The 21,003-nt window shown below is 38.9% G+C and overlaps 2 protein-coding genes across 2 annotated transcripts; one reads left to right on the top strand and one right to left on the bottom strand.

Moving 5' to 3' along the window:
• Positions 1-7,485: 7,485 nt before the first annotated feature.
• ppib (peptidylprolyl isomerase B (cyclophilin B)) lies at positions 7,486-10,180 on the bottom strand. Its single transcript, XM_048257553.1, has 5 exons — positions 9,891-10,180; positions 9,131-9,244; positions 8,918-9,011; positions 8,191-8,375; positions 7,486-8,054 (listed from the first exon to the last, which is right to left on the bottom strand). The coding sequence occupies exons 1-5, from the start codon at positions 10,023-10,025 to the stop codon at positions 7,932-7,934; spliced, it is 651 nt and encodes a 216-aa protein (XP_048113510.1). The 5' UTR covers positions 10,026-10,180; the 3' UTR covers positions 7,486-7,931.
• Positions 10,181-11,386: 1,206 nt separating this feature from the next.
• Positions 11,387-20,521, top strand: pclaf (PCNA clamp associated factor). Its single transcript, XM_048257555.1, has 4 exons — positions 11,387-11,690; positions 12,365-12,448; positions 12,573-12,744; positions 20,275-20,521. Exons 1-4 carry the CDS (start codon positions 11,645-11,647, stop codon positions 20,309-20,311), a joined length of 339 nt encoding a protein of 112 aa, XP_048113512.1. The 5' UTR covers positions 11,387-11,644; the 3' UTR covers positions 20,312-20,521.
• Positions 20,522-21,003: the final 482 nt, after the last annotated feature.

The following is a 21,003-nucleotide window of genomic DNA, read 5'->3' as shown; positions in this document are numbered from 1 at the left end:
ATAGTTAAGATGTTAAGCAAGATTTTTAAAGAAAACTGCTAAAAATGATTAGCTAAGTTAGCTAAGTCACATGGTTAAGATAGTTAAGATGCTAAGATGTTAAGATGCTACAAGATTTTAAAGAAAACTGCTTAAAATGATGAGCTAAGTCAGCTAAGTAACATGGTTAACATTGTTAAGCATGTTAGTTAGCATAACTGCTAAAAATGATTAACTAAGTTAGCTAAGTCACATGGTTAGCATACTTAGCATTTTAATATTGTTAGCATGCTAGTTAGCATAGTAACTTGGTTAACATTATTATCTTTGTTAACATAGTTAAGATAACTGCTAGCAAACATTAGAGCCATTTCAAGTGTCAGTTATCGCCAACTATCTACCTAAATAATTTAACCATTTAAACTATCCACTTATTTAACTGTTCAGTCATTCCAACTATATTAAACCTCATCTACCTAGCAACCAATATAGTTTGTTTTTACTCTGTATGATATTTTACATCATATTTTTGCATTTTCATGCACTATATTTCCTTCAGGAAATGCTTTTCTTATTACAGTGCATGAAAATGCACTGTACTGTTCTTCCTAGGCATTTTAATATTATTATTCTTCTTCGATTAGCTAAGTTAGCTAAGTAACATGGTTAGCATGCTAGTTAGCATAGTTAGCATAACTGTTAAAAATGATTAGCTAAGTTAGCTAAGTAACATGGTTAGCATAGTTAGCATGTTAGCATGCTAGTTAGCATAACTACTAAATATGAAAACATTAGCTAAGTTAAGTAACTTGGTTAACATTATTATCTTTGATAACATAGTTAGCATAACTGCTAGCAAACATTAGAGCCATTCCAACTGTCAGTTATCGTCAATTATCTACCTAAATAATTTAACCATTTAAATTATTCATCTATTTAATCATTCCAACTATATTAAACCTTATCTACCAAGCAAATCATTTAACTATATAAACTATCCACCTATTTAACTGTTCAGTCATTCCAACTATATTAAACCTCATCTACCTAGCAACCAATATAGTTTGTTTTTACTCTGTATGATATTTTACATCATATTATAGCATTTTCATGCACTGTATTTCCTTCAGGAAATGCTTTTCTAGTTATTATTCTTCTTCTAACGCTTTTTCTGCATTTAATGCGGCTTCAACCGTTTAATGTAAAAAACTTCATTCAAACTGCGTTACGTAGGTCTTACTTAGGACAGGTGTGGAATGTATTTTTCATATTTGTAACTTTTATACTTTTTGAACTATTAATTCAAAACTATTAAAATTTTCCCCATAGACTTAACATTGGCGATTATGGCATCACAATAGAGCACTTAGAATCCTATGCCAAGTGTTCCGGCCAGAGCCATATGGTTCCGGCCACCTGCAGCAACTGTCTGTCTCAGGCTTTAAGCACACAATCTGGCTCTCTTAAGACTACAGATCCTGTTCAACTGTTTCCTCTGCCCACAACTGTTTCAAAATAAAAGTCTCCACTACAATAATTCCCTATTAAATAATTTAACCATTTAAACTATCCAACTATTTAACTGTTCAACTATTCCAACTGTCAGTTATCATTAACTATGCCTCTAGCCTACTATATTAAACCACCACCTACCTAGCAACCTCCAAATTGAAATTAAGCATCTATGTCAGTTTCCATAGCAACCAAGATGATTATACTAGCAAACCACTGTAGTAACTCTTTTATTTCTGATAGTAGCCACCATGGACACCCTAGCAACAACCTACAAATGACTTCAAGTACCCTAGCAACAGCCTAGCAACCACATTCACAGTTAAAACCTAGCAACCAGCATAGCAATCACCATAACTACTCTAGCAACAGTCAGTTGTCATCAACTTTGACTCCCGTCAACTGTTTCCTCTCCCCACAACTGTTTCAAAATAAAAGTCTTCACTGCTATAATCCCCTATTAAATTATTTAACCATTTAAACTATCCAAACTGTTTAAACTGTTCAACTGTTCCATTTAAACTGTTCAACTATTCCAACTGTCAGTTGTCATCAACTATGACTCCCGTCAACTGTTTCCTCTGCCCAAAGCTGTTTCAAAATAAAAGTCCTCACTACAATAATTCCCTATGAAATATTTGAACCAATCCAACTGTCAGTTGTCATCAGCTATGACTCCCGCCAATTGTGTCCTCTGTCCACAACTGTTTGGCAGCCTGGGCTTTTCAGTCAACTAGTGTGATCAACTCCCAATCTATATTCAACTTTTAAACTGTCTACTTTTAAACTATCAACTTTTATTAAGCTGTGCAACCACCATGTCTGTCCTAGCGTCATTTTCATGCACTCGTAATTCCCTGGAATTACATTCTCTAGTTATTATTATTTGTTATGTAAAGCACTTTGGTGCAATGCTGTTGCTTTTAAATGTGCTATAAAAATAAATTGACTTGACTTGATTGCTTGGAAATTACTGCTTTTCAGCCACCTGATCCTCATTCTGGTGTAGGCTATGACAAGATAGCATACAGAAGTGTAAAGTGTATCAATTAATATACAAGTATAATAAATCAAATATATTTAAATTAGCCATCACCAGGTCTTTTTTTTTAGGGTGGGGGGTTGCTCTGTTGGGTTCTATAGTGCCTAGTTTGTGTAGTGCTACACTTTGTGTGTTCTCTGCTTTACATCTTCATTTTGTAGTAAAGAAGTGTATGTAGGGTTTAAAGGGTTTTTCATTCTCTTTTAAAGATTGGATGGGGGGCATACATACCTTCGCCTTGAGCCCCCAATTTGCTAAATCCGCCACTATGCGCAAACGCTCTTGCCACCAGCCTGCAAGCTAGGCCGCTCGTTTTCATTTGTTTGTTTTCTGTTTTATTGTTTTGTTAAGTGTGTGTCGCCGTAGACATAGTGTTTAATTGTTTTGATCTATTGAACTATTGTCGGTGTCACAGACGTCCGGGAACATGACATTTTGGTTTAATACACTGCATTACCTGTTCTTTTCTTGTAAACCTTAAAATGGGAAGGGTGACGGGGTCTAAATATTGACACAGCAGTTTATCGCTGCCTGGCGCCCAACATGATCATTTTCTTTTTCTTGTGTCAGACGCCACCGTTACAACTTACAACGTTTAGAAAGTTCAACTTGTCTGTAGAGAACCTCACCACACTACCACAGAAGTGTCATTCTGTTTTGAACATTGTCTGTGGTGGTGAAAAATAGTTTGTTTTTATGTGTCTTTGCCCTGGTCACTTGCATTGTAAGACAATTTGGTGTTAAAGCAAACTGTCTTGCTTAAAAATGCACCAATGAACGTGATTATGCTCTCAGACAACTGTTTGAACCTGTTAGCTTTTGGAAAAAGACCCTATTGTTGAAATGTTTTAGCTCTGGAACATTCCAACGTGCAAGTGAAAGTTGGGCTCGCTCATAAATATTAGGCTAGCCTACTGATCAAGTGAAGATTTTGCTGTGGGGATCACAGTCTAGGAGCAGCCATTTGGATAGTCATTGTTTAAAAAAATAGTTACAAAAACGTAATACCTCGTAAAATCACGATTACTACATTTTAATACCTTTTAATGGCCTTAATTTTTGTTAAATTAATTTACTTTTTAAAACCCTGTGAACACCCTGTATATATCTTATATTATCATTTATCCGTGTGTATGCAAAAGTGATCTGGAAAAAAACTGGAGCTGTTAAGCTCCTTTATTGATACTGTGTCAAATAGGCATCTATGCAACATTCAGATAATTTACATATACCAAAGTGACCAAAACATTTTATTTTCTATATATACAGATATATGTTAAGAACATACCCCTGTACGGATATACAGTTATTCATACCCCTGGCAAATATTGATTTAATGTTGATTTTCTCTTTAACAATATTTTTGTTCCAACTGAAAATGACCCTATCACATGCCAAAAGGTTGCAAGACAATGTGGGACAAACATGGAATCAAAAAAGAAGCGTTTATCTTTTTTACAAATGGTATGAAAAATGACATGTCCAAAATGATTCATACTCTTTTTAAATAATCAATGGAAACATCTTTATCTTTGCACCTTGCTTTCAGATGATTCATATGATTTAAATAGGCATATCTTACATAGGCAGTGTTGCAGAACTGTTTGGATTTAGACTACATACAAGTTGGTTCAATATTACAAACAACTAATCTATATTATATTTTACCACGTCTGCTTGCGGACCACTAGGGATAGCTTGCGGACCACACTTTGAGAAACACTGATTTAAGGCAATAGGCCCTATTCTGAAAGGGACTGGAACTGGCAAGAATGGAGCTGCTGATAATGTGTAATCTGAGGGGAATTGTTTGCAAACAGCTTCAGGGACATGTTTTGAGCAACTCATTGTTCTATTTTGACTTGTTGAAAAAGAAGTATAATATGAATACTCATAATATGAGTATTAATGTTGGAAGTTGGACAAAAAGGCTTCGTTACAAAAATGCTTAACATTACTTCACATTTCAATAGGTTGTAGTTTCAAAACTATTAGTGATACCAGATTTGAGAAACATTCTATGACCTAAGACCTATGAACTCTTGCTCAAATTGGGTGGTTTGATATGACCCTGATATCAACAAGGGCAATGGAATGCATGTTTACAATGAGAAAATAGCTTACTTTATTTCAACTTGCTTCATCTAAAATAGTTACTCTAAAATATTTTAGCCACCATGTGGAATATGTACCCATGGTATAAATGTTGCTTTAATGGAAAATTGAATCATCTAACTCATAAATGTATGTTTTGTATGGTAAAAGCCTGTAAATACCACAGAAACTGGGCTTCATTTTACAATACAATTTAAGCTTCGATACTGAGTAAAATGTTGTGTTTTGCAGTTTTTCTTTTTTTTTTGTAGCGGTGGTAGCATAGCGGTTAAGGAGCAGGGCTAGTATGCAGTAGCCTGAAAAGTTGTAGATTCAATACCCAGCTTCCATCATTGTGCCCTTGAGCTAGGCACTTAACCCCAAGTTGCTCCGAGACAACGTTCCATAATGTAATTGACATGTGTGTCGCTTTGGATAAAAGCATCTGCTAAAATGTAAATGCTGTAGCTTTGATTAAATGTAGGCTAAGTGTCGGACGCCCTTTTTTTACAGTATGGTTTCATGTCATGGTCATGTTTCATCTAACCTAATCACAAAACTTGATAATGTTGCAGAACATACATGGTAACGTTATGCTGATTGCATGGGAAAGGGAAAACCTAGGTAAAAAACAAACAACTTCATTTTACAGTGTGGTTTCTGCTACTTATTGAGTAAACTGTAAAAACATCAGCAAAAAGGTCCCAGTATTTAAGATGTTCCATGATGGAATCGCTCCTGTGGATGTTAGGGAAATGGAAGAAACACATTAGGGGGATTCGACTTGATGTAGAACCGGAATTGTGCATGTGTCATGGTTGAAAACGTATCAGAATCTCAGAAATAATCATGTTATGCAGTCAGCTTAATGTAACGGATGCCAGCTAGCTTAGCTGTGCTTGTGGAATGTTGGTAAACCTCACTCTCCGACGCCTCAAGAGTGCTGCTGGCATGCGAGCCAGTAGCCTGGGCTATTGGCTCAATTGTTAGCACGCTCGCCTCCAGATCCGAGGTGTTGCTGTTTCGCGGGTTCGAGTCCGGGCATGTGCAGGGCTGAATCGCGCAGGTTCAACACAATGCAGGTTACATTGGTGCCGTGACCCGGATCGGGAGTGAGGTTTAGGGAGGTGAGTGTAACGGATGCCAGCTAGCTTAGCTGTGCTTGTGGAATGTTGGTAAACCTCACTCTCCGACGCCTCAAGAGTGCTGCTGGCATGCGAGCCAGTAGCCTGGGCTATTGGCTCAATTGTTAGCGCGCTCGCCTCCCGATCCGAGGTGCTGCTGTTTCGCAGGTTCGAGTCCAGGCGTGTGCATGGCTGAATCGCGCAGGTTCAACACAACACAGGCTACATCAAGTCGAATCCCCCTATTATAAATAGGGAGGGAAAGTAATATCATCGCCATCTAGTGGTTGCGTTCCTAGAGTTTAGCGGAGTGGATGGGATTTTTTTTTTAGAAAAAATATATCTCGGTGCACATTGGGATCTTAATTTAATGCCTTCCATATGTTAGGCACTGGGGTCACCTCTATTGCTTCAAGTGGCCTTATTTTTAGGATCAGTTGAATTGTTTTGAGTTTTTGTCGTAACACGGTGATAAGGAACTACAGCTGCATGTGACGTCACATGTTTGGGCGCTTAATCTCTAACTGATCAATACGCAATTTGCTTAACTGGCTTAACATATTTTTGTAATAACGGAACGTGATGTAAACCGCGTGGTGATAACCTTTATGTCAGGATAACTGGTGTTGTGCTTCTACTCACATGAAGAGCTAGCTGTAAGTGTTAAGTGTCAATGCTAACCAGGCTAATAAACAAACCATGCTACCGCGGAGTAACGTTGAAGGGTAAAGTCACGTGACTTCTTTTGTAGTTCGTTTATGAAACAAAAGGAGCAATTTCGATTTTCTTAAATAAGGCAAAATAGGGTCCGACATTTTCAGTTAGAATATTATTACTGTATAGACACTGAAAAATATTTTTGGTGGATAACATCGCTGATTTTGGCTTCACAATATTTTTTTTAAAATAGGTCTATGGGACTTAACATTGGAGCTGCTCTTCGATAGGAACGCAACCACTTGGGGCGCTGGTTTTCACTTTCCCTCCCTATTGGTGTACTGGTGACCAACTATTAGAACAAGTCATTTATTGGAAGGTTCCATCTTAATTTCTGGGTAACATAACCTAATGTAACTAATGTAAAGGTCCTTTGGTAACAAACCTGGGCTGTTACCAAAGGACCCTTTTCACAGCAGCCATTTTTGACATGAAATATACAGCAGGCCCAGGTGTTGCTAATGACATTAATTAAGGTTCTAATTCTGTTGCACTTAAACTGAACAGTCTCCATTAACGTATTTAGTAACACCTGTACTTACTACTAAATGTAAAAAATGGCTGCTGTGAAAAAGGTCTATTCATGGGTTTCATCAGGTCCCTTTCCACAGGTGTATTAATCAAGCACCATGCAGGCTGCGTTCATGATCTAAGTGTTTGATTTTATACACCTGTGGAAAGGGACCTGATGAAACCCATAAATATTACGCTTAAATAACTACAAGTGTTACTGGAATTGAATGGTTACAGCAGGTGTTTCTTAGAATGATTTGCTTACTTTCGTACAAAGTACATTACCTGCAACCACTCACAACATGTTTCTTAATGGAGTTGATAACTAATAGTGGAAGTTTTTCTTAGTATTTGCACCGTAGTTTCTCTGTATCTACCAATGTGTTACCTGTTTCAAGTCCAATTCCCCAATAATGTTTTACAATCTATTGGTAATAAATTGATGTTCAAGTGCTCCTTTCATGTGGTACTTACCTTTATGTGTGTTAAATAGTGAATAAAGCGTTACCATCTTCTTTTAATTTATTTTTTAAGGTGTCTTTCAGTTACAGGTTGAACAACAACTTCGTTCCTCTTAACATGAGCCTGTGACACATTTATTATCTTAATCACACAAACCATTCCTCAAAATATCCTTACACAATTGGCATACATTTTATGATGGTGGTATCAAAAACATGTATTAAGTAAAAACCTTTTGGACTTTGGACCAGGCTCAAATACAAACTAAACATTTCTTTTCAATGAATATGGCAAAAAAGGTCCATTCACAAACCATACAGTTGCAGAATGTGCTACTGGGTAAAGAAGTTGCCACTAGTCTGAAACTCCAGCATTTGGCCCACAAAAAGGACCATAAGACTTGTACATAATGCACATAAACACCAGTGGACCGCCCCCCTCCTCCCCCAACCTCAGGGGGAGGGGGAAATAATCATTTTCCACTTTAATTACTCTTTTGCAATAGCAAAAGGTTTTTCTACATCCACCTTGCCACATTCATGAATAGCCACATCTTTGAGGGGCTTATCCCGACCATCAGTCTTGGTTCCTTCTATCTTCCGCACCACATCCTGTTAAAAAATAAAATAAGGTTTTATACATTTAACATCATGAAAACTATTAAATGCTGTGGTGCAGGACCAAATGGATGTTCATCAAGCATTTAGGCTGATATATAGAAATATATGTGCATATACATTGACTCACCATGCCTTCAAGGATTTTGCCAAACACAACATGCTTCCCATCAAGCCATGGAGTCTGAACAGTTGTGATGAAGAACTGAGATCCATTGGTGTCCTTTCCAGCATTGGCCATGCTCAACCAACCAGGTCCATAATGCTTCAGCTTGAAGTTCTCATCTGGGAAGCGGTCCCCATAAATGCTTTTACCTTCAAATACAAGGTTAATAAGGTTTTGTTAAATGTGTGACCCATTTCTAACAGCCATTTTATTACCATATCTCAGTTTACACATTTGAACAGGGTTCCCACGGGCAATGGAATTTCTGGAATATCATGCAATTTTGTAAAGTCTATTCCAGACCTGGAAAGTCAGGGAATTTATCATTTTTGGGTCATGGAAGATCAGGGAATTTTGTTAAAAATGTTAACAAAATTCAGTTTTTAAAATGTCAGTTTAAAATGTACTTATACATTAATATATTAATTCAAATATGTCTATGAAGAATTTGAATATATCTGGTTATTAGCTTTAATGCTTGCTTGAGTAGCCCAAATTCATTTATTTAATGCCCATTTATTCGTTCAAGAAGTAAAAGATACTTGAATGCTACCCGGCTGCTCTGAAATCATTGGTAGGTATATTGTACAATTAATTATATAGTAAGTCATGGAAAGGAATGGGAAGGGAATGACCTACGGAAATAAATTAAGTAGAAAAAAATAGTAAATCTTAAGATAAACTAGCTTACCCCCTGTGCCATCTCCTCTGGTAAAGTCTCCACCCTGAATCATGAAGTCTTTGATCACCCTATGAAATTTGCTCCCTTTGTAGCCAAATCCTTTCTGTTTGGAAAACAATTTGTATTTCATTCAGTGGGCGTTCTATTTGTCGTTAATCCAACATGTCAATTTCTCTGTAAGGCAGAACATTTTGTTTCCACTTATGGTTACCGTTTACTTACCTCCCCAGTTGCCAGTGTGATGAAGTTCTCCACTGTTTTTGGCACGGTTTTCCCAAATAATCCGATTACAATTCTTCCAACATCCTCATCACCGATTCTCATGTCAAAATACACCTGGAAGGAGATACACCACACTTCAACTGTCGGAGTTTACATAGGCATGCAGACACCACTGATGCTGCTCCATAGGCCGCAAGTGAGACGTGGCTCATTTCGTTGCGACATTACATTGCGATTTACGACAGTCGTCGCGGTCTCCTATTAAAATTACCTTTGTGTTGCATGGATGTATGCTGAAGCTAAAGGATATCATACACCGTAATACCAAACGATAAATCGGTTTCAACAAACATATTGATCACAGAAAATACAGCACACTTGAGTCCAAATTCTGCAACGTTAGTCCAAGCTGCAGCTTTGGCTAACGTTACCCATAATGTTAGAGGCCGCAGATATGTCGTTAACCGGCAGATAACTTAACTTTTAACGTTTGTCGACGTTGCATTTTCAACTTGCAAGCTATGTTAGGCCTACAAGCTACTACAAATTCCGTCATTTTAGAAACTAAGTTACAGTGGTCCCTCGACAGACCTTGGGATAAAGCAGACATACACTCCAGCTAGTTAACGTTTAGTCCATTGACATTAACGTTACCTAAATAGTTACGATTGATGAGGGCATTTTATACGAATTAGTTAGACACAATCATCCAACGGTAACTATTATAGTAAGTCGCTGACCAAATAACGTTAGCTGCTACCTTGGCGGTGACTTTGGGGCCTTTTTTCTTTTCATCCGCATCTGAACCCCCTGGGAAGAGAAGAAATACCACCGACCCAACTATGATAGTAACTGCAAGTAAAAACTTCATCCTCCTCTCACAAATTCGAACCATGAAAAAGATGGTATAAAATAGTCGTGATATATTTGTAGCTGCCTTGAGTAGGAGGGGGAACCAGAGAAAATGAAGGCTGGAGAAGAAAATCTTCACTAGGATAGGACCAGCTGTGAAACAGTGTTCACATCTAGCCAATAAGAGTATGAAACGCGTAAGAATGTGTTGATTTCACGTTTACGCAACAAGATCCAATCAGGGTGGAGCGAGACAACACTTTGGCAAAAGGAAAGCTCGAGAGACCAGAGCCCGTCTACGGAGAGCCTGGCCACTCCGTATTAAGTCCCATTGTACCGAATTTTGGTTGCAGTTCCACCAGATTTCCACTGGGGGCGATCGCCATGAGTGCAGAATGAATGGGAGTCAATGGAGCTAGACGGCTAAATACGGCCAAATCTCAGATTTGATTGTAATTTGTATAACTTCAACATGGGTTATAGGTCAAAAATTGAATGAACGAGTACTTATGTCCTTTTGATTTCTTACAGTTTGGGTCGTTGTTGCCCATAACACGCTAGCATTGTGCTAATGAGTGACATCATTGACACGTTTGAAAGGCTTTTTAGAACAATTACGTGACTTTAAAAAATATAATACTCCACCAAGTGTATTTTCTTTGCCTCCCCTTTCGAATACAATATTCAAATTACTTGAAAAAAAATTATATCCCGAGAAAAGTGGATTTTGAGGGGTACAGCTCCATAGACCTCCATGCATTCTGCACTCGTGGACGAACGCCCTCATGTGGAACCACAGAAGGAACTGCAACCAGTTCAGAAACCGGAAGTTTTCCGAGAGTGGCAGTTCTCCCCTTATTAGACATTCTCTGGAGAGACTCAAACACGACCACTTCCGCGTTCTCTCTTTGTAAGGGGAGGAGTTTTTCCCGGGGGTAGGCACGTTCGGAAAGGTACGGGTGGGTCAGAGCCACTAAAAGCATTGTTCAACCCAGCATGCATCGCATCAAGTCAGATCTGCGCAGATCTTCATCAAGTCTAATATGCCTAATGACTTCGACTGTTCATGACCACGGGAAAATCTCTTTTCCCAGTGAAACCATCATCAATCACGCCACTTCATGTGGGAATAAGAGGTGGGAAACTGGGGCTAGATTTTGCTAACGGAGTTGCCCAGTTGCATCTTCACTTTTGTCGTCACGTTGTAGTTCGTTCGTAGTCACTGTGGCATTTCATGTCCCACCGTTTTAATGTGAACTTGGAAATGTGTCGTTTTTGTCACCTGAAAGCTGCATCCTTCTGTCACAAGCGTCTTACACCATATTTTTAAACAAATACAGTTGTTTATTTGAGATTAGTGAGCGTAGTTTTAACCTTTGTTGTGGCATCCATGTTGTTCGCATGGCAAAGCACATGAACACTCGCGGTGGGAAAACAACGTAATCACAGGGGAGGTCCCTGATATTCGCAGGTGGCCTGAACGCACCATTAACCCCAACCCCTACTGGCTGAGCTGAGAGATGACTATGTGAAGGCGGAACACTACCCAAGTGTAAGATTTAAGCCCTGGCGGGAATCCGAAAAGTCACAGGCTGTTTTTTTCCACCAGCTTGAGCTTTAATTTGCGATTTCGTTAGAGCAGATCCCTGCATAAACCCGAATATGGTTCGTACAAAGGCTGATGGTGTACCTGGGACGTACAGAAAGGGTAAGTTAAGACTTTCCCTGAATCGGCAAAACAGTAACGTTAGCTGCTATATGTCTCGAGTTCTATCGGGTAACGTAACCAACGTGAACGTTATCGCAAAGTTGTTTGAGCCGGTTAACTTTAACGATATCTGGTCACTCCCTTAGTATTTTGGCGTATTTTGGTGGTTTCCCCCCACTAAGACTCGGTATAATGTCTGTTTAGTTTAAGCGGAGATTGCCGCTTCTCATGAGACTTCAACAATTTCCTAAAACATCAACTACTATTGTCTGCTACCAGCTCTTGGTAACGTTAGCGTTCTACTGTTTATCTCCGCAGAAAGCCACATGTCTAACCTTAACTTGCTTCAGATATGTGTTATGGTCTGTTCAATGTTACGCCATTAAATTCGGAGGAAATAAGGATTTAACTACTTGTCACGGCAAACGGTGAGATGGCCTAGTTGCTGTGATGTTAAAACTGGCGCCAGTTTCGTTAGGTCCAAAACACGTAACGTAAGTTGCACAAGCTAACATTACCGTAATTTGGCGCCATGAATGGCCATTGTTTAAGTTATTACCGATATCATGTTACTTGTTATTTAAGTTAAAATTGACATCGTTTATCTCATTTTATACGCGTTCTGCTAGAGAAATGACCCATCATTCTGTTTTTTAAAACATTTATTCGCCCAGCTGTGGCTGCATCCGCACCAAGAAAGTCGCTTGGATCCTCCAGCTCTGCAAATGCATCCTGTAATTCTCAAGCAAGTGCTTCTGGTGAGCTTCCATAATGCATGTATTACTTGTCAACTACGTAGTCAATGATTTGTAGAAAATCACAATACTATTAAAGCTACTATTACTAGTTAAAGCTGTTTTTGACGATGCCTTCTTTAATCAGCCAAAAGTAAGTATGCTGGCGGTAATCCTGTGTGCCCGAGGCCGACTCCTGCGTGGCAGAAGGGCATTGGGGATTTTTTTGGCGGACCTAGCCGAAAACCAGAGAAGGAGAACGAGCTGCCATTATCGGAGGAAGAAGCTGGTAGCAGCAGTGCATCCAAGGCTCCTAGGAGGTAATTTAAATTGATGGCAGGACAAAATGAGATATACCCAAATACTGTATAACACAACTGCAAACAGAAAGTGCAAGTCTTGTCATCTCTTTTTAGACAACTGTGCTAGCAACCTTAGCTTCTAAGTAAAATAATGCTAAAATAAATATTAATACAAATTATTTTTTTTAAAAAAGCATTAAAACAGGTATGTGTGTCACACCAAACAAAAATATTTTCCTCTCATAACTTATTTAAACCTGGCAAACTTAGGCGCCAAGGTTAAGAAAACAACACCATTGGATTTTTATGTAAACATTTCAAAAGGCTATGGCTTGAAAGTGGTCAGAGATGAAGTCCTACTGTAAATGTAAAAATCTTTGAGTATAAACAAAAGTTTATGAAGGGGGTACATTTACCCGTCTAATTTGCCACTGGATGGCAGGCACCTCAAATTATGCACCTTTCAGTAAATACTGGATGTTGAACATATTTGAGCAGGGTTACTTTCTTTTTTGTCATATTACCCACATAACAAATTTAGGAAAACAGTAGGCCTAAGATGTAAACCAACAATAGTAAACTATTACTATAACCACAAACCATTATTATAGGCCTACAATGAAGTAGCCTGGTCAAATCAGTTCCTATTGCGAGTGACTGTAGTTCTTCAGAGCCCTATTTTTACTACCCCTACTGTCTGTACCACATCCATTACGGACACTATCACGATTAGCACTGCCACCTCCAGCTATGTTGGGCAGAAGGTAATAAGCATTGTAAGCTTAGTGGACACTAGAGCCCTGCACGGGACTGTTTTTTTCATCTCGTTCCCGCTAAATTTCTGACTATTACCGCAAGTGTGTTACACTCCCGCCCCGGCAACGTGTGTGTTACACTCCCGCCCGCTCCCACAATGTGTATGTCCGCTCCCGCAAAGCTCTGAGAATTTATGCCCGCGCAATAATAGAGATGCATTGATTTTGTGTCTTCTCCCGTCCCGCAGGAGAAAACACGTCATTATTAATAAAGAGATTCATGGGGATGTTTCTTTCTCCATCCTGTCGCTAGTGTTAACCTTTCCTGATTGCTTCGTTTCTGACCGTGGTCAGAAAACCAGGTGAGACTCGTTACCTCCAGGGCCGACGTTATAAAATAATGTTGGGGTAAAATCCCGTTTCTGATGAGCAAATGAATGAGCTTGGCTTTTAGCCTGAGGTTTATTTCGGACACTGCACACCTACAAGACTTAAACTTATTCCACCAACTATGCTCCTGTCGCATATAGCCTACACGTCTGCTTCCTCTTTCTCTCTATTCCTGCTCTACCCACTTCCCACACACACACAGACAGACGGAGCCCTCTTAAAGAAGCCCTATGCTGGTCTGGTTATTCCTTCGCTGTTTCTGGGTTTTCGCCGGATTTGGGCTCGCATTTTTCACAACAAAGCTCCCCCTGCAGCTTCGGTAGCAAGTGACTGCTACGCTAAACCTCCACTAGCTAGCAAGCTAGCTATCAAGAAACCAAGCTAAACACATACAGGGCTCACAATAAAACGGTCGAGCAAACACGTTGTTCAAGAGACTATCAAACCACATTACAAAACGAAGTTCACCCAAGGGTAGGCTACTTACAATTTTAACAGCAACAAAGCCAAGTGGGCGTCCGTTTTGCAATCTTCTTAGAAGCTACAATCTGACTACATTTTCAAGGCGCGATTAGATACTTCCGCTGAGTCACATCCGGATTTACTCGGTCCGGGTTCAGAAAGTTGCATATTCGGTTTTTCCGTGGAGAAGCGATAGAGGGAGATGAAGCACCCAGAAAGTGTTGTAGAACCATCAGAACGACTCTCAACCTGCATAATTAACTCATTGAATGCCAAGCTGTTTTCGGAAGCTTTGTCCTAGAGTGCCAGCAATCTAGACAATTGTTGATGATTTTTGTACAGCCACAGCATATTCTATGTAATAGCTATGAACACATACAATGGCTCATTTAAAAGGTGATACTTTAAGCTCTGTGGGTGCAAACCGTGTATTTCTACACGCCTCTGTTCCTGGGAAATCCCAAGCTAAACAGTGGCTAGTTTTCATCAAAATCGCAGTTTTTTTTCTAGAAATGGAGATATAACGTTTTTTTAATGAAATATAAAGTGTTGCCTGTGAACTTTCCGGGAAGTGATCAGCGAGACCTGGCGAGACTGCCACCTAGTGATAGACCCACGAAAATGGCCTGGTTTTGAGATGACGTTCATGCGTCACTGATTCGACCCAAAGCGGCAACCGAGTTATTATAAAATGTCCAGATTGTGTGTTTTCATGAGTTTTCGATCGTCATACATTTCGTTTCCATTCATCAGAGTTCCCAAAATCACATATAAGGTGTGTTAGAGTGTCTAGTTTCGTAATTAAAAAAAAAAAAAGCTAAAAACGTAATATTACGTTTTTGGGACTCAACGTATGGGAAGGAAAAACTTAATATTACGTTTTTGGCACTCAATGAGTTAAGGTCTTTCTTGCTAAAATTGTTGCATAGGGCTTCTTTAAAGGAGCCGCAGCACAATTTTACAACACTAGGCTACATGCTGATCCCGCAGTGTTTTTTTTTTTTTTTTTTTTAAGCCGCCCGTTCCCGCCCGCAGCAAAGTTGAAACCGCCCGGTCCCGCGAGATTTGTGTTTGGTCCCGCGGGACCCAATCCCAATGCAGCCCTCTAGTGGACACCATCGTATACACGCAAAGACGCACCTCCATTCACAGACGCACTGTGACTATCGGGGGCAGCCGTGGCCTACTGGTTAGCGCTTCTGACTTGTAACCGGAGGGTTGCCGGTTCGAACCCAAAGTGCACGGCTGAAGTGCCCTTGAGCAAGGCACCTAACCCCTCACTGCTCCCGAGCGCCGCTGTTGTTGCAGGCAGCTCACTGCGCTGGGATTAGTGTGTGCTTCACCTCACCTCACTGTTCACTGTGTGCTGAGTGTGTTTCACTAATTCACGGATTAGTGACCAGAGACCAAATTTCCCTCACGGGATCAAAAGAGTATATATACTTATACTTATATACTTATCACTGTCAATAGACGATCGATCATACTCTCCAAAAGGCAGATATTCTCCTTCAAAATCTGAATAGGTGAATAACATAGCCTACCCAAGACTTTTGAGGTTTTGCTCAATGTCATACATTTGCAGAAAAGTCTATAATACTAAAAATAGACACTTGTTTTATAAAACCATGTAACTATTTACCAGTTAAAAATAGACCTTAAATGTGGTTATTTGTAGCATGCTATTGTTTTTAAAGCCAAATTGCTTTAATTTAAAGACTGGTTGTAATAGCTAAGTGGGAATTTATACTCTAAAGGCAAATGTTATTGAAGATGTCATTAAAGGAATGAATCATGGTCTGAAACAATCATTAACAATGTTACCATCCAAAGATAGTTAGAACGGTGAAAACAAGAACATATTAGCAAGAAGAACGTTATTTAACAATTTTTTTAGTGAACTCATTGAATGCCAAGCTGTTTTCAGAAGCTTTGTCCTAGAGTGCCAGCAATCTAGACCATTGTTGATGATTTTTGTACAGCCACAGCATATTCTGTGTTATAGCTATGAACACATACAATGGCTTGTTTAAAAGGTGAGACTTTAAGCTCTCAGTGGGTGCAAACCGTGTATTTCTACATGCCTCTGTTGAGAAATCCCAACCTAAACAGTGGCTAGTTTTCATCAAAATCGCTGTTTTTTTCTAGAAATGTTGATATATTATTGTTGTGTTGCCTGTAAACTTTCCGGGAAGCGATCAGCGAGAACTGGCGAGACTGCCACCTAGTGATAGACCCACGAAAATGGCCTGGTTTTGACCTGACGTGCATGCGTCACTGATTCAACCCAAAGCGGCAACCGAGTTATGATAAAATGTCCAGATTGTGTGTTTTCATGAGTTTTCGATCGTCATATATTTCATTTCTATTCATCACAGAGTTCCCAAAATCACATTTTGGTGTGTTAGAGTGTCTAGTTTTGTAATTTAAAAAAAAAAAAGCTAAAAACGTAATATTACGTTTTTGGCACTCAACGCATGGGAAGGAAAAACGTAATATTACGTTTTTGGCACTCAATGAGTTAAGGCATAACTTGGATGATTATATCAACGCATAACTATCCAAAAATGTTTTATCACCAAATCCCTGAACTGTCCACGTTTTGTGACGGGCCAGCTGCAGGCTATAGCTGTGCTTACGTTACAGTACCAGTTAGCCAGAGTATTTGTCATACTATGTAGCATTCAGTAGCCTACACTAGCCTTGGACCTGTGTCTGCAATAAAGCTTATATATTTTGGAATATGAATTTTTGGAACTGTCTTCCTGCCTTGATCCTAACCTTCGCACTGTATTTGAATGTATAAAAGATGGACATTGTCCTCTGATTCCATTGTGCTCTTTATTTCACGAGCAAAAAACAAGCTTTCCGTTCAACACAAGATTCTTAGCTGTATGACTGCAGATAACGTTCTTGCAGAGCAGCTAGCTGCTCATTGGTTCACCATTGCCGCTAAAAACAGCACCCCCTATCGCAATTGAAAATTACTGTACGGAGGAGCTTCCTCCTTTGGCCATTGAAAACTACGTGATTCACGAGACGCTGGGGTCTGAGGCGTTTATAATGGACTTCAATGAGGGGCTTGAGGAGGAAGCTCCTCCATACAGTAATTTTCAATTGCGATAGGCGGTGCTGTTGGCATTTTGACCTAGGGGAACAATTTTGTACATTCAAAGTGTTCAAATAGTAATATTAACAGTAATTTATCAGATTAGTAATTCACTTTATATATTTTTTATTTTTCTCTGAAATTTTAGGGAGGGTGTTCCTTCCTTTCGTCAATGAAGGAGCCTCCTCTGATATCTACATACATGACATTTGATTGGAGGCTAGTCTCACTTTGTCCCACAGCAACATTAAAATAGCTTAGATTTGTGTACATTGTTTCTGTTAATAATGTGTTGTAAGTCTCCATTTCATTATAATACTCAGATTTATCCTAAATAATTGAATTAATAAATAAATGTATTTTAAATTCCGCTAAAGAGGGGTGGAGGTGCATGGGGTCACATTTGAGCATTTAAAAATGTACTTGAAAGTAACGCAGTACTTGCTTTCTGAAGTAACTAGTTACTTTTTTAATTTGTAACTGAGTAACTTTTTTTTTGTTATTTTTTGGATGAAGTAACTGTAACTAATTACTTTTTTTAAAGTAACTTGTCCAGTAACTCGCCCACTGGTGTTTACTGCTTATAGCAAACCCATATTGATGAATAAATTATCAGGTTCATGGTAACAAGTTTAACTAAACAAGGAAAATCTAGAAGTTTATTTCCGCTCAGTTTTATGCCAAACATGAAAAATAGAATAGGCCTACCACATCTGTCATGACCAAAAGTAAAAGAAAACTGCGACAAGATATCCATGGTCTGTTGAGGTGACATGATTTAACCATGCCACCATGCCGCACTTGAAATGTATCGACATATTAGGTCCTTGAATTTGAGGATATTTGGCCTGAAAAGTCCTTTGAAAGGTCCTTGAATTTGAATCTTAACCAAGGTTTAGGAACCCTGAAATAAACTGTAGCCTATACCTCACCATGAGGAAGAGATTAAAGGCATCAGGCTTGACTTAAACATTACTTTCCCTAACTATCCCTAAATTAAATCTATTTGATTTAATTTTCGATTTTAAAGTCACGATTCCATTTTTGATTTTTTTAATATATTATTATTAATGCATTCCTTATGTTGTTTACTTTTTTTGGCCTTTTCGTTTTCTCTTTCGGGGGCTTTTATTTTGAAACCGCTTTTTATTTTGAAACCGTTCCAACCGCGAGGTTGTAATGTAAACAGAACAAACATTAGGCTAAACAGAGACGTGAACATAGTGAAACGAAACAGCACAGAATGATAATTTGATCGTTTCAGCACACTCCGAAGAGACTCAAGGTTAGGGTTCATGGAATATGTACTTATCAATGTGCATTTTAAGCCTTAAAGTAATTTTGGACTGTAACTAGCCTAGATCATCTTTTCACTTGCTAAGTTGAGTAGGCTAAGTTAGTGTTAATTGACGTGAATGAACAACAAAATACTTCCACACCGGTGATTTCAAAGTAGCAAGAGGGGCTGTATATTTTAATTGGCTGCAGCCTAAAATTAGAGGAGTATTGATGCCCTAATGAATTGTTGTTGATTGTTTATTTTTTAAATAACAATAATGTGCAGCAACTTGTAGCAGCCTACTTAACATCTGCAGTATTAAAGTAAAGAAATGTAAATGTAGCCTAACAGATTAGTGCAAAATATTTTAAGTGCAAGTGGCATTCCACCTTTTATGAAGTGGAGCCACACTTTTTCTTTGGCATTGTTAAGCCTGGATGTTAAAATGCCTAGGGGCATATGGCTGCGTAACTAGTTAACTTAAATAAAAGGAGAGTAGTAAACACAAACAAGGAAGTAAATGATTGAGATGACCGGTTATTGATAAATCAAAATAAAAGTTCAAACAGACAATCACACCAAAAGTATGAAGACGGCTAAGCCTGAGCCAAATAGTAACAAAGAAACATACAAACACACAACCTCCCCACTGGGAGTAGTTTTGCCAAACCCGGCACACCCTGGCCACACTAGGCCAGTGTTTTGCTACATCGTAGCCACTCTCCCCACTGGGAGTAATTGCCGCATTCAGCACACACTACCACTGTAGTAACCTAAAAATGAGCAGGTCAAGATCACACAGCATGACAACAGCTCAGGACAATATACAACATAAACACAATACACACAGCCATCCACGGCTCACACAACCGTAGATGCTGGCGGGCTCAAGGCTCAATCCGAGGGGCGGGATAAACGGTTGTCTTTCAAATTTTCTCTGCACGCAATAGGATGGCGCTACAACCGGCTACAATGAGTCCCATGCATTTTCCCACCAGCGGAGCTAGATGGCTTGTTGATCAAACTTTTGCCAATTTAAAAAAAGCTTAACTCGAGTCACGATTCAAAGCCTGCTGTTCGCCAGCAGCAGCATCCATCATCTTTGTTTTCAAGTAGCAGGTAATTAACGCAGAAATTCACCGTCGCCGACGATGTGATTGGCCTGATAGAAGTTTCATTTTTCCAGCTCGCAAGCCAAGGGAGATTTGCTAGACTACCCTGGCTGTAGAAAATAAATCTGCTCAAATATGTTGAACATCTAGTATTTATTGAAAGATGCATAATTTTAGGTGGTTGCCATCCAGTGATGTCATGATATGCAAATTAGATGAGTACATTTACCCCCTTCATAAACTTTTTGTCTGACCACTTTTAAGCCATGGCCTTTTGAAATCATGTCAAATTCTATTTAAGAAAGTATTGTAGGTGGTTGCTATAAAATTAGAATATTATTGTGTACAACAGTGGTTCTAAAACAGCGAGGCGGGAAGAAATAGGATTAGGCCTTTGACTCAAAAAGATGAAAGTGAACATGTGTTGTTTTTCATTCCTAGAGCCAGACCACTGTCAGATGATGAAGAGGATGAATGAAGTGTGTACGCCTGTTTATTTTAAGCAATTTTAAATGATTTGGGTCGTAATGTGTTTTTTTTTTTTTTTTTTTTTTTTTTTTTTTGTATATTTTTGTACATAGCTTCTTTATCGATGAAGAGATCAATAAATGACACTTCTCTCTTTCATCTTTGTGTGAATGTACTGGTGCCTCTTTTGATACTGTATGAATAAAAGTTAACATTTCCATTTCCTTGTAGTTTATTCAGTGATTTGGGTTCAATGCTATGTTAACTTTCAATTTCAAGATCAAATTTATTTCTATAGCACACTGTCAGACACAATGGTCACACATATTATACAAAGGACACTAAATCATTTACATTTCGTTATTTAGCTGACACTGATCCAAAACGACTTAGGGCTTCACTCCTACCTTATTTGGTCCGGACTTTCAGACTTTTCAGTTTGTTTCAAACCAGTATTGCAGGTGAGAAAGGTGCCTTGAACCACGATCTGACCAAAAGAGGTGGACTCGGTCCGGATCAAACTGAACCATGATCCAGTTTGTTTGCTGTATGAAAACACTTTTTGGATGGTTCAGACTGTCACTGAAACAATTACAGGAAGTTGAGGCGGCTAGCTACCATAGAAGTAAAAATACCGGATAATAAATGGCATATGAGTCACGGACACAGAGGGAGAGGATGAGATCAGCCTATTTAATGACA

This window comes from Alosa alosa, chromosome 11 (assembly GCF_017589495.1).
Source record: "Alosa alosa isolate M-15738 ecotype Scorff River chromosome 11, AALO_Geno_1.1, whole genome shotgun sequence".
NCBI lineage: Eukaryota > Metazoa > Chordata > Actinopteri > Clupeiformes > Clupeidae > Alosa > Alosa alosa.
The sequence above is the reverse complement of the archived record's forward strand: the minus strand, read 5'-3'. Positions and strand labels throughout refer to the sequence as shown.

What these genes read in the sequence shown, in the direction of transcription:
- ppib (XM_048257553.1), bottom strand. Translation starts at nt 10,025, where the DNA reads ATGGTTCGAATTTGTGAGAGGAGGATGAAGTTTTTACTTGCAGTTACT. An exon ending in TCACACTGGCAACTGGGGAG is followed by an intron (nt 9,012 to 9,130) that starts GTAAGTAAACGG and finishes TTTTCCAAACAG; the next exon opens with AAAGGATTTGGCTACAAAGG. An exon ending in CAGAGGAGATGGCACAGGGG is followed by an intron (nt 8,376 to 8,917) that starts GTAAGCTAGTTT and finishes TTGTATTTGAAG; the next exon opens with GTAAAAGCATTTATGGGGAC.
- pclaf (XM_048257555.1), top strand. Translation starts at nt 11,645, where the DNA reads ATGGTTCGTACAAAGGCTGATGGTGTACCTGGGACGTACAGAAAGG. An exon ending in ACCTGGGACGTACAGAAAGG is followed by an intron (nt 11,691 to 12,364) that starts GTAAGTTAAGAC and finishes TTATTCGCCCAG; the next exon opens with CTGTGGCTGCATCCGCACCA. An exon ending in TTCTCAAGCAAGTGCTTCTG is followed by an intron (nt 12,449 to 12,572) that starts GTGAGCTTCCAT and finishes TTCTTTAATCAG; the next exon opens with CCAAAAGTAAGTATGCTGGC.